Source organism: Urocitellus parryii, chromosome 4, assembly GCF_045843805.1.
Source record: "Urocitellus parryii isolate mUroPar1 chromosome 4, mUroPar1.hap1, whole genome shotgun sequence".
NCBI classification, from domain to species: Eukaryota; Metazoa; Chordata; class Mammalia; order Rodentia; family Sciuridae; genus Urocitellus; species Urocitellus parryii.
Window position 1 is genome coordinate 101,378,843 of NC_135534.1, and position 13,466 is coordinate 101,392,308.

Here is a 13,466-nt window from a genome sequence, read left to right on the forward strand (position 1 = left end):
AGAGCTAGTGAGAGGTTCTTGGGTTTGTATCTGACTTAGTAAGAAATGTTTGTTGTGCTTCACTCAGGAAGTGATGTTGCTTGTAGTTTTAGGGTAGATAATTTTCTCAAGTTAGGTAATTTTCTTTTATTTCAACTTTATTATTATTAGTTTTCTACACAGCATAAGAAGGATTTTTGTTCAGTTTTACTGAATTTTTGGCTTTAATTTTACAAAACTTTTTTTTTTTTAATCAGGTACCAGCAAAATATTTCCTAGAGGCCAAATACAACCACTTTTTTTTTTAGGGCCTGTGATCTAAGAATGGTGTTTGTATTTATAAACAGTTTATGAAAATCAAAATAATAATGATATTTCCTGACAAGTGTAAATTATATGAAATACAAGTTTCCTTGTCCATTAGTTAAGTCTCATTGAAACATAACACATTCATTTGTTCACATGTTGTCTGTGGCTGTTTTTGTACTACAGTGCAGAGTGGAGCAGTTGTGACAGAGGCAAGATAGCCTGCAGATTCCAAAATAGTTACTGTCTATACCTTTACAGAGAAAGTTAGTTGACCATTTTAGAGCATCATGACAATTACATATTTATATTCTTCTATCTTTCCATTAGTTCAGCTAGGAGTAACCAAAGATCATGACCCAAACTTGCCTCAAGTATGAAAACACTCATTATCACACACACTCATGCTCCAGGCATGGTGTGGTCATTCTTCATATCTGATCTTTTGACTTTGTACCTCATCTCCATTCTCATTGTCTTTAAGTGTACCACAAATAATCCCATATATGGTTCCTTTAAGTTTGATTTTCTTAGTCCTTAAAATGAATAAAATTCCATTGATAATACACATGGGATGTGAAAATTGGTTCCTAGTGACTTTGCTTATTTTTTCTTTAGCAAATGTAGTTCAAGAACATGTTAATCTGTTTTTCAATCACATTATTAGGTGGGTGGACATTATTGGTGCCATATGCAATAGTCATGTCCCAGGCATCAATGACACCTACATTGAGATCTTTGAAAATGTCATTCAGGGTAAGATACTGAATGTAACCATGGAAGTCTCCAAACCTTTCTGTTTCTATGTGCATCTCCCTGATATTTTCTGTCTTAATGATCACTTTAGTGTCTGGGCTTCTTAGGAATAGTCGTTCGATAGCTTTTCGAACACTGATGGCCCTGCTAATGAAAACGTCAATGGGGAAGGGTCTGAAGTGTTGGCCAAAGGTTATGACAATGGCTGTGTTTTTGTCACCCGAAATCTGGTCAATTTCCTGAGGGATATAACCTTCTTCTGTCACAGAGTAAAGATGAGAAGTGATAAAAGGATAGCTATGTTTTTTCCATTGTATCTGAGTATGTCTTTCAGCATCCAGAAGCAAATGTTTCTTAAAAGGTCCAGTTCCATGAAGATCAAAAAATTTTAGTGCTGATAAGAAAAAAAGCAGATTTTTAGATAGAAGGCAGTGATTAATAGTTTTAAAAAGAATATCTACAATATCATTTATAATCACCTTCTATAGTATTTTTGTTGGGAGCATCCTACCCTCTAGGATAAATTACCAGTTCATGTGTGTGAAATATCAATCAAAATGTAAAGTTTTCTTTGGAGTTTATAAGGAGGAACAACAGTTCTTATGAAAGAGGGAATAAAATAGATTTTAAATTAAGACAACTCTAGAAAGCTAAATGAAATTTTAAAAAAAAGCAACAACAACAACAACAAAAAACTAGCCTAAGTGAGAATAGATGGAGACCTCACTGAAAGTACTTTATGATCAGCTTGAACTTCCCAAAGAACATAAAGTAAGTACATACTTTTTGCAACTCTGGGTAAGTAGTGGATCCACTGACGCAGTGTGGAGTCTCCCATCAGGTAAATGAGTTTTCCCTTCAAGCAGCCATTGATCTTGTTTGTATCTAGTTGAATATGGTCACAAAATGTTGTTATCCACCTTCCTTGTAAAGTGTATCCACCAGGGGCTGGAGTCTTCTTTCCAATTTGGCATTTCTCTGTGCTCTTTTCTCTCTCTAGTGACAGAGATCCCATGGTGAGTGGTGTCAGTGGCATGTGTCAAACACCCAGCCTCCTCGCTTGGTCCTTCCCTTTCTTGGTCCCTTTCTCTCTCCCTCTACTTTTGTCTTTTGTCTCTTACTGGAGATTTTTATGACCCCCAGCTTATTTTAGGCACTGTTACTCTTTCTTCTGAGAGATTCTGAGTCATGCTGATTCCTCCCTGTTCATTTTCTTCCACCTGTGGCCATTAGCTAAGTCTCCATGTCCTTTCCTTTCTTTGCCATTCCTCTGATTCTGCAGTGACTTAATTTGGTTCTCTAATCTGAATGTCAGTGAACTACCCGTTGGTGTCTTTATTATTGAGTCATTTACATTTGTTCCATCAATGAAGGAATAGTATGAGTTTTTTCATGTTTAAAAAATGGCTTAAATATAATATGCACCTTTTGAAAACCTTATATAATATAAAATACCTAGATTGACTTAATGTAGTTTTTAATAGGACCTTAATAAAAGTGTCATACAGCACCCAACAGAAACCATGATTCTGAGAAATTATTGTAGCCTGTTCCTCTGTAGCTGCAGGCTCTGTCGTTGTCTGCCTTCAAAGGTATCCCCCGTGGCAGAGCACCAACTTTCGCTGTGGCATAACAAAGGTCATCAAATGTCTATGTCATATTTCCTTGCCATTCTCTATGCTGTTGCCCTACTGCCGAGCAGTTGTCTCATATTTTTGGTTTTTTATTTTTATTTGTATTTTTTCAATGCTTGCAATTAGACCCCAAGTTTCATGCATTCAAGACAAGCACCCTTCCACTGACCTGTATGTCCAGTACTCATAATTTAGATTTTGTTACATCAGCGTTTCTGTATTACATTCACTTCCTGTACTAGATAGGAAACAAGTTGAATGCTGTAAAATAGGCCAAAATAATGTCTTAAAATTGGAAATGTACTGTCCCTCACAGAACAGTTTCAGAGTGACCAGGCCAAGGTTAATGTGTTATTGCATCTTGTGAGGGACTTCTCTTTCTCTTATCTTGTTATTCTACTATTCTTAACATATGGTTTTAGTCTTTCAGTCGAACAGTGCAGTTTCCTTTCTCACATTTTATCTATAGTTCAGCTAGTAGCAAGGAGACAATGGAAGAGGAATGCAAGTTGTTTTGCCTTGAAAGGCATTACTTATAAGTTCCCCAGCCAATTTCTGTTCATACTCTTAGGAAAATGTAATGTGAGCATAAGTAGCCACAAGGAAAAGTGGGCATGGTTCCAGCTCAAATAATGGTTACTCTTACTAAAAAGGAGGAGGGAATGGATATTGGGAAATTACCAGAATTCTGTGCTTTATCTTCCTTGTTAAGTCCCTATGGACCTTACAGTCTCTGGTTGCTTGTGTCCACAGAATAGTATACTATACATGGAGATACTGTATAGCCAGCCCTTCATATCCATGGGTTCTGTATGTGTGGATTCTACATAGTAATGGATGGAAAACATTCAGGAAAAACTCTTTATCTTTATTAATTGTGTACAGACCTTTTTCATTATTTTCTAAACAAAATGGTATGACAACTATTTACAAAGAATTTACATTGTTAGGCATTGTAAGTCATCTGGAAATGATTTAAAATATATTGGACGATGTACTTATATGCAAATACCATGCCATATTATGTAAGGACTTGAGCATCTGCAGATTTTGGTGTACATGGTGGCTATCAAAACTAAACCCCCATAAATACCAAGGGCCAATTCTATTTGTAATTAGTATACCAAATGGCAAAATGGTGCTGTTTTCAGAATTGGAAAATGTGGGCTAGGGGTGTAGCTCAGTGGTAGAGTGCTCGCCTAGCATGGGTGAGACTCTGGGTTCAATGTGCAGTACCACACACACAAACACACACACACACACAAACTCACATACATAAATTGAAAAATGTATTTAAAATGCTTCTTAATTCCTGGTGGTTTTGCTCACCAAAGATAGTTTTTCTAATCCTATGATTTTGTTGGAATTTCAATGTGACCTTGTTGGGCTCCTAGGAGGCTTGATAGCACTGCATTCTGGATGATTAAATACTATAACCCTAGAACCTTGATACAAACAGTTACTAAATATTTTCCATTCCCATATTTTTGATTAGTTTAGAGATTGTGGTGGGCACGTATGCCCCCCAAAGATATTTGGGTTCCAATTCTCAAAACCTAGGAATATATTGCCTTCAAGGAAAAAAAAAATGGATGGCAAAAGGGATTTTCCAGATGTGACTAAGGGTATGAATTTTGAGATGGATAATCTAGATAATTCTAGATTATCTAGGAAAGGGAGTCCAGTCTAATCTCATTGGTCCTCCATGTGGAAGAGGGAAGCAGCAGGTGGACTAGAAAGATGTAACTTGAGGATTGACCTACCATTGTGGCTTTGGAGACTAGATGGCGCTAAAAGGAAGGAAGGTAGCTTTTAGAAGCTGAAAGGTACAACAGATTCTTCCCTAGAAAGGAACACAGGCCTGTTGTACCTTGATTATAGCTTAGCGAGACTGATGTTGTGCTTTGGAAGAATAACACTAAGATAATATGTTCTTTTAACTTAAAGCCACTTATTATAGCAGCAAAAAGAAACTAATGCAGGGAAAACCGATACCTTCTCAATATGAAATTATCTCAACCAGAAAGAGTATATTTTCTACTGTGAATAAATTTCATTTTATGTCACTTAGTAGCATTTTAAATTATCTTTGTGTAGGTCATGCTTACTTTTTTCAATTCTGAATTTGCTTTTTATTATTTTTATTTACATATGATAGCAGAATGCATTACAATTCTTATTACACATATAGAGCACAATTTTTCATATCTCTGGTTGTATACAAAGTATATTCATACCAATTCATATCTTCATACATATACTTTGGATAATAATGACCATCACATTCCACCATCATTTATAACCCCATGCCTCCTCCCTTCCCCTCCAACCCCTCTGCCCTACCTAGAGTTTGTCTATTCCTCCCATACTCCCTCTCCCTATTCCACTATGAATCAGCCTCCCTTTTAAAACATAAAGAAGATCATACCCCTGTCCTCTACATTTGGTCTTTTTTTAGCCTTCTAAATAAACACTGTAATCCTCAGCACAGTTTATTTACTTAGATGTTTTTTCTCTTTCTAGCCCTATCTTTTGTTACATTTGCTCACTCCATTGGCTTATGCACATAATTGCTCATGACTAGAGTTATCAAGTAAAAAAGTTCTCACATTAAAAATGTAGGACAGAAAATTAAATTATTCTAGTAAGGGACACTTTTTTAGGGAATGAACCATGTGATATTTTTTTCTTTACCTGAATATGTGTGTGTGTGTGTCTACATATATATATGCAATTAGAAATAACTTAAATTTAACTGCTTTCCTATATTATTATTTAGTTCAATATGGCAACTCTACCCATGATCTTTATGAAGTTTCTCTGACTATTGATATCCTTCAGGGCTCAGTCAAATACATTTAACTTTAAAATAAAACCTTATGTATTTTGCTTTCTTCATAGAGATTTAAAACCCAATCTTTTGTTTTTTTTTTTAGATCATAAGCTCAGCTTTTTTCTTCATTTGCTCATGATGCCTCATATCTATTAGACCCTCAATAAATACTTGAAGAATAAGTGAATAAATATTGACAATATATCATTATGAGTTGCCTAGGATACTAATGTTACTGGTAAACTCAGGCTTAAATGGTTATTTAATACTAAGATATAAATAAATATAAATATTATGCTTTCATATATAATATTGCTTTGTATTTTACATTAAAATATTTAAATTAGATGGAAGCTCCATATAAAATTAAGTGTACCAACTAATGTTGGAGGTTATGCCAACAGATATCAGGAAACTAAAACCATAGTATTCCTACTCTGAAGCTATCAAAGGCATTTGCACAGCACCTCAGATGCTGGGAGATGAATGTAGGATACTTTATTTTATTTTTTAGGATAAATCAAGATTAAATCTGGTATAAACAGTTTGAACTAATTTCTTTGAGTTGATTTCTCCCTATAAAGCCCAACATGATTGAAATCACTGACACCTGTTAGGGATTATGCTCCTGGAAAACTACAACTAAAAGAATTAACACTGATAATTTTTCTCTGTGTAAGACACATGCCAAACATTACCCACCATAGGAAAAAGTGGACTTACTTTTACATTGGAAGACATCGATATGTTCAAGATCTTTCATTATTTCAACTCCCACTTTGGACCTTCAAAAAAAAAATAAGACAATAGATTAGCCTGTTGTGTGTCCACATAGCATAGGCACCAGGCATCATTTGCTTATGAGTGAAGGATATTTTTAAGTTTCTTTAACTGAAAGTAATTATTTCTGTTATATATTTTGGATATTGGGTATTGTAAATAAGTTGGGATTTTTGAAAGGCTTTCTATCTTGCTGAGAGTACCTGAAATCCGGGGCAGCTCTACTCATCTTTCACATGTAATGATATGCAATAGGGTATCATAGAATTTTAAATTCACAATATTATTAAGTTTGCATTATCCCTATGTGCCTTCACATCACCTATTCAAGTTCATGTAATACTTTTTAAAAATTACTATGAACCTCTAATTGGTCAATCTAAGTTTTATCTCACCTAATTTCTTCAGGGCAACTACCAGAGCACCTTGTCCAATTGCAAATACAACTGCTTTATTGTTTGAAAACCTTGATTGTCTCCCTATCACTCACTGCAGGAGTCCAGGCTCCTTATCCTGGCACATAGACCCCTTAACACAGAGCCTCTGCTTCCCTCTTTAGCCAAATTTCCTGATATGTTCAATTTTCCTACATATTTGCTTTCTGAGGATCATGTGAAGAAAGGTAACGTATTGTCTGTGTTCACTGCTGTATCCTCAGTATCCATCAATATGGCTATCAGAAAGTAGTGTTCACACTGATGTGTGGATAAAAGAACACTGTATTTCTTTCCTCCACTTGATGAAGACAGACTCTTCCTACGTCAAACTTCTTTTCTTACCTCTACCCTCTCTTTTCTTCAACCCAACATACATTATGTGTGTAAATAGAGGCAGGCAGGGAGGGGTTATGGGGAGGAGGGCTCAGGTACCCAGTACAACAGATGTACTCTGTTCTCTGCTAGGGGGGTCTTTTTACGCCCCATCATGAAAGGAAATGGTAAAACATGGTCTCATCCTTGATGTGATTTAGACATGAAGGAGATTAAAAAATAAAACAGTGAGTACATGTAATTGTGTTTCTTGTGTGGTCTTTCCTAGGACTCTCATCATGGCCTCAATTACCATATTTCAAAGAGCACTGCTGATGTTGACATCTCTTTTAGTTATCTGGATAACATCTACAAATGCTCAGAACTTCACAAAGGTAGGAACAGTTTTCTCCAGTTTGGTCTGAAGTCTCCACCTGTGACTCCAGCAACTTAGAACTATAAGTCAGTTCTTTCCCTTCCCTCCCACTCCAGCTCTGCCTTCTCTGTTGTTCTCTGCCTCATTTTAGGATAGTTTGAGATTTGGTGAGTTGAATGGATAAGGAGTCAAATTTTGGATAACTGGGTAAGATTCTGGAATGCATGTTATTTTTCCAGGTTTAGTCTTTACTCTTATTTCTCGTAAGTGTAGTTTTTGAAAGCTTAAGCAGGGCAAAAAAAGACTCTGAGCCTAAGTTTGAAATTTTCAAAGAAAGGGATTGCTCAGAATATAACGTTGTATTGTCACCAAATGTAGGGAAAATAAGTCATCATGGGGTAGCTGAATAGATTTTGGCAGACTGGAAAGTGAAAAGGAAATAGACTGAGTCTTATGGAAAGTTGGCAAATGAATAAAAGATTCTAGGACTAATAGGAGTCCAGGGCTTGGGTCATAGTTTTGGGATTTGTGATGACAGGTTTCTTTTACAAATCCTCAAAGTGGCCCATGAAGAAGCCCCGATTGTTCATTCTAAGGAATGAAGAGTTCTCCCATTTCAGTGGAGAACAAAGAAACCAGAGAGTGAGCATCAGTTTTTTTCTTTTTTTTTTGTCAGCAGAGGAGAAAATCATAGGGTGGCTGCAGCCAAGATGGATAGGGGAAACATGGGCACTGATGTTAGAGGAAGCTAACCAGGGCTTCTAGGAACTGATAGATCACGATGTGGGGAGGTTGAAGGATTCTTCCCCTCCTGAGCAATGTACACTGAGGCATCTCTGATCATGAGATAACTGAAGATGACCCCGTAGGAGCTGGCTTTTTAGAAAGATTCCTCAGGTTGCAGTGTAGAGTAGGTTCAAGAGGGTATGAATGATGGTAGGGAGACCAGGTAGAAAGCTGTCACAGTCATCTAGGTGAGATGATGATGGTTTCAACTTGGAAAGCAGCACTGGACATGGAGAGAAACGGACGAATGCAGGATATTTGAATGGCAGAATCTGTGGAATATGATATGGGAGGTAAAGGAGCATGATCATATGTTGTGCTTATCAAGGAATCCTTTTTTGGTTATGTATTTGAACATGTAACAGAAGAGTTTTCCACAGAACATATTTTGTTAAACCTATGTATATTAAATACATGGTCAAATGTGACAAAATCCATTTTCTTAAAAAGTATAGGCATATACATTATATAGTTCCAACTTGTGTACCCTTCCTTCTGCCCATTTCAACCAAAATGCAAACTATGGTGTGTAGTCATGGACACTGGTCTCCATGCAGATACTGCATGTCTCACTACAACCTTGAATAGAGGAGGCATCTGAGAAGATCATGCTTAATATTAAGATGAGCAACGTAGCTCTGCTTGGGAGCACCTCTCATTATATTAAAACATATACTCACTTATGGAAAAGACTTTTTTCCTTGACTGAAAGGTAAGAAATTCTTCGGTTCATGGTGGTCACATGGGTCAGGGCCTCACAGGGCATGTGTTGAGGCTTCATGCAGTAGAAGGCTTCCTGGTCTCTCCCATACAGGTAGGTGCACAGTTCAGAGCTAGAGTTTAGGGTCAGGCCACATTCAGTGAAGACTTGGGAGGTGCCATTAACAAATTTACCTTTGAAAATAATTTTATCATAGCCTTGGTTCCTTGCCCTCCAGAGAGCTGACACCCCTTCACTGGGGTGGATGAGCAGGAGAGACAGGGAGACCTGGCCCTCCCAGAACAGAGTGAAGCTGACAAGGTAGGTGCCATTGTGGAAGTCTGTCACCTTTCCTGAGGCGCCTGCCTTCAGGGCTGGGGAGGACATCCTGGCCCTGAGGAAGTCCCCTCCATATTCTTTCCTGCGTCCCAGGTGGTCCCTGGCCTCTAGAAGAATATCCAGCTGGTCCCCCCTGCAGTATGTGTCTCTAGGGTTGAGGATGGTGACTGCGCTGTGTTTGGCACTGGTGGTGCTGTTCACATGGGTGTAGGGTCTGGGCGGGATCAGCTGGTGTATTTTCTGTAGGATTTCCTTTATTCTGAGTTCAGTTTCTGTTGGTGATTTTACCAAGATCGTTGATATTTCAGGACATGATTCCTTGGAGATGTTCCAGTGATGGAGGGAAATGGATAAATTTACCACAGACCAAAGCTAAAATGATAAGAAATATAATGTGGTATGAAATGAACCTGCTTGTACTCATCTTTACTCATGATGACTTTCCATATTCTTTTACATACTATCATCAGTATTATTTAAACTGGTAGATTTTAGTAAAATATAAACATTTGTTTTTACCCCAATATTTTAGCACACAACTTAACAATTATATTCAACTTAAGACATAGTTCAGAGCATACATGTGAGTAACAAATTGATACCAGTGCATTTGCTGTTCTTTTTCACATACACCTTATATCCAATAACTAATTTCTGTTAGTTTTAATTAACAGTCTTTCCTTCCCCATAGTATCTTGGTTCAAGCCACTATCATTTATATCTTGAATTATAGTAGTCTTCTTAAGTGTGAAAAGGTTCTTCATATGACCATCCCGCTGCCTCTCCATTTAATTTTTCCCTTGGTAGCTAGGTCAGTCCTAAAACAAAACTCATGCCTCCTCTGTCCCTCAAGCCCTTCAGTGGCTTCTCATGATTCTTGGGAAGTCCAATCTTAATGTGGTTTTATGCTGTGTCCTCTTTAACTCTCCCCACTTTTTCCATTTCCTCCTGTGCATTCTATTTTGACAAGACTAACTACTTTTATTTTTAGAAGCTGACTTTCTTTGACTTCTTTACTAATACTTTCTTCTTTTCCTGATTTGCTGGCTGTCTCCTCCTTTCCCCCAAACAACTTAAATATGTTAATTTCTCACAACCTTAGAGATCACTGTTACTTCAAACACTGGATAGTGTTCTACAGGTGTTGGAATTTAGTAATTTCTTGCTGATAGTCAGAAGTATCTACTAAGCTTTTTTTCAAAACATTCATTTTCATGCAATAGTTCAGGTCAGTTGGATCATGTCACTAAATTGCTGCCCTGGAGTATGTGAAAATGGAAAGCATCACAGGTATCCTGCTTTTAGATAAGCTTGAGAATAGTGGTTATAGATCAGTGATTGTCAAGCATCTCACACTTTAAAATGCAGGTAAAACTTAAAAACAAAACAACTTGTCCAGGCGTTCTGTGGCTCAGCATCAATCAGTTAAACTCCGATGGCTGGAAATGAAGTGGAATAGTAAACCCAGAGACTAGAAACAGAAATGAGATGTAATTAAAAATAAGGATGAACTTAAATTTAATCTTTGAGAAAACTCAGAAGGTTTCCAATCCTTTGGCAAAGACAAGCAAGAAATGAAGATGGAATAAGGTATAAAATATGGTAATAAAATATTCAGTGACCATTATAAAAAAATCAGTGACTGGAAAGAGAGAGATGAGAATTGGAATTTGTGTGTTGACTGCCTTATAATATTAACTGGAGTAATAGGATTTTACTTCAAATCACTTAGCACTGATTTGTGTTAAAAACACTCAATAAAATATATACTGTAGTTCAAAAACTAGCATCTTACTTAAAGGGAAACACTAGAGGGTTTGCTGCCAAACTCAGAGCCATACAAGGATGCTGTCTACTATTGTGTTATAAATTAACGTTGGGATGGAGGTACTGGCTAATGTGTTTGAAGAAGAGAAAGCAAATAAGATATTGGAATTGGAAAGGAGGACTTTCAGTAATCTTTATTTTCAGATGCAACAATGACTACAAACAATAAAAGGATATAGTAAAATATTTGGTAATAAAATCAATATATTCAATAGCTTTTATGTATGTAGACCAAATCAGGGAGAGGATCAAATGATAGGATAATCTGATATAAAGTAGTAAAATTACAGTAAAATATTTAAGTACAAATTTAACATGTTGAATATTTACATGAGGAAAACTTGTGAAATATTAGAGTTAAGGAAACAAAATTGTCCAAATGGAAGGGAACTGTTTTATTTGATAGAAAATATCATGAAGGTAATATTTAAAACTAATTTATACATTAATGAAATCACAAGAAAAATATCCTTAATATTTCTGGGTCACACAGGTCAATTAGAAAGTTCACTTGAAAGGATAAATAAGAAAGAATAATCATCGGGGCTGGGATTGTGGCTCAGCGGTAGAGTGCTCACCTAGCATGTTCGAGGCCCTGGGTTTGATCCTCAGCACAATGTAAAAATAAATAAATAAAATAAAGGTGTCAACTATAAGTAAAAAATATTAAAAAAGAATAATCAGAAAGCATATTTGGGATATAAGAAATCAGGTGGTGTGAATGTAGATAGGGTTTAGCCCTACTAGATATTAAAATTTGTATCTAAAATCTCTAAAATAGAATGCTATTAGTGAATGAATAAAAGGAGAATGGCACAAAATTGAAATTCAGAGACAGACCTTATTATATTTACAAATTTAGTATGCAATAGAGGCAGCACTCAAAAATTGGTGGGAGTGTAGGATGAATTTTTAATAAGAAATTAGGATAACTGGACAGTCATGGAAAAGTAAAATTAGATCAACATGTTATACCATTTAACAGAACAAATTCTAAATGGATCAGATATTTAAATATAGATTATGGAACTGTACAAGTGAGAAAAAAACAAGAAAACATGGAATCTACATAATCTTGGAGTGGGGAAAACTTTCCTAATTATGACTTAGTATCCAGAAACAACAGGGGAAACTAGGTTACTAAAAAATAACTTTTGCATGAAGAAATAAATCATGGACCAAAAAACAATGGCAAACCTACTTACGTGGTCAAAGAATATGTGTACCTCATTTACTGACAGGGTAGTTTAGTGACATGGGATTGGTAATTTTCACAAGACCTGCTTTGGGGGCATGTAGGAGTTGGAATCCTGATTAGATTAGATTGAGGTAGAATGGGAAACAAGAGTGTGTGTAATCCCTCTGAGAGGAAGTTGAGAAGGGAAGAAATAAACAGAGTTGGAGTGGGAGGGAAGGAGAAGGAGTGATTTATTGTTCTAAATTGATGGAGGTCACAGGTGGAGGCTTCAAACCAAACTGGAGAAAACTATTCCTACCTTTGTGGAGTTTTGAGCAATGATAGAAGTTATCCAGGTAACAGTTAAAAGAGATGTCAATATCAGCAGTGCTCTTTGAAGCATCATAATTGAGGACATGATGAGAGTTCTAGGAAAGACCACATAAGAAACCCAATTACATGTACTCATTGTTTTATTTTTAACCTGCAATTTGCCCCTGAGACCTTTGTTCCTCCTTGCTGAACCACTTTCTGCTTCCATCTCCTAACCTACAACCTACACTGCCAACCCCTTGGCCCACCCATTGGCTTTTCCATATCCAAATTTTATTTAGGATTTTTGCTTCCTTCTTCTATGAGCCTCAAATTGAAGATGCCTCTCCTACATTCTCTCACTGCATACTGTCCTTTCTCAGCTGTAACTCTTACCACAGTTTCACTTACCACTATTATGGTGAGAAACAGAAAATTTTCATTTAGTCTTTTAGGAGATGACTTGGAATAGCTGATGGGAGACTATGTTTATGTTACAAAATATAATTATCTATAAATATCCTGAAAGAAAGTTGGTCCTGTAAACTGGGCAGATAAGCAGAGCAGTGGCTTTTGTTTGCTGAGTGCCCACTATGAAATTTGGAAATGGAAATGCCTTTTCTACAATTATTCTGTGTAGAAAAAAAAAAGATTCAGTAAGGTTATGTAGTACATTAGGGAAAGGAAAAAGAAGAAGATAGGAAGTGAGGAAGAAAAGGTGGGAAGCAGAAAAGGAGAAAGAGAAGCTCTTCTCAACCATTGCATGTTAAAGAGATCATGGAAACAGAGTTAAGATTATTTGCTTTAAACAGTTTATTTTGGCATACAAAATCTAAAACCTCTCCTCTCTGTTCTGAACTAATTCCTCAGTGAAATCTACACTATGTACAAAAACTGTGAGTAAGTGGATTC

The 13,466-nt window shown here is 36.4% G+C and overlaps 1 protein-coding gene across 1 annotated transcript; it reads right to left on the minus strand.

Annotated features, from left to right (window-relative positions):
• Positions 1 to 899: 899 nt before the first annotated feature.
• On the minus strand, positions 900 to 12,660 carry LOC113185415 (NXPE family member 1-like). Its single transcript, XM_026392561.2, has 5 exons — positions 12,562 to 12,660; positions 8,880 to 9,610; positions 6,232 to 6,293; positions 1,825 to 2,037; positions 900 to 1,435 (listed from the first exon to the last, which is right to left on the minus strand). Exons 1-5 carry the CDS (start codon positions 12,658 to 12,660, stop codon positions 900 to 902), a joined length of 1,641 nt encoding a protein of 546 aa, XP_026248346.2.
• Positions 12,661 to 13,466: the final 806 nt, after the last annotated feature.

Excerpts from the sequence above, each read along its gene's own strand:
- LOC113185415 (XM_026392561.2), bottom strand. The coding sequence starts at position 12,660 with ATGTCCTCAATTATGATGCTTCAAAGAGCACTGCTGATATTGACATCT. Across the intron at positions 2,038-6,231 it reads CGATGTCTTCCAATGTAAAA|AGAGAGAAAAGAGCACAGAG; the intron begins GTAAGTCCACTT and ends CTCTGTCACTAG. Across the intron at positions 1,436-1,824 it reads CTTACCCAGAGTTGCAAAAA|CACTAAAATTTTTTGATCTT; the intron begins GTATGTACTTAC and ends TTTTCTTATCAG.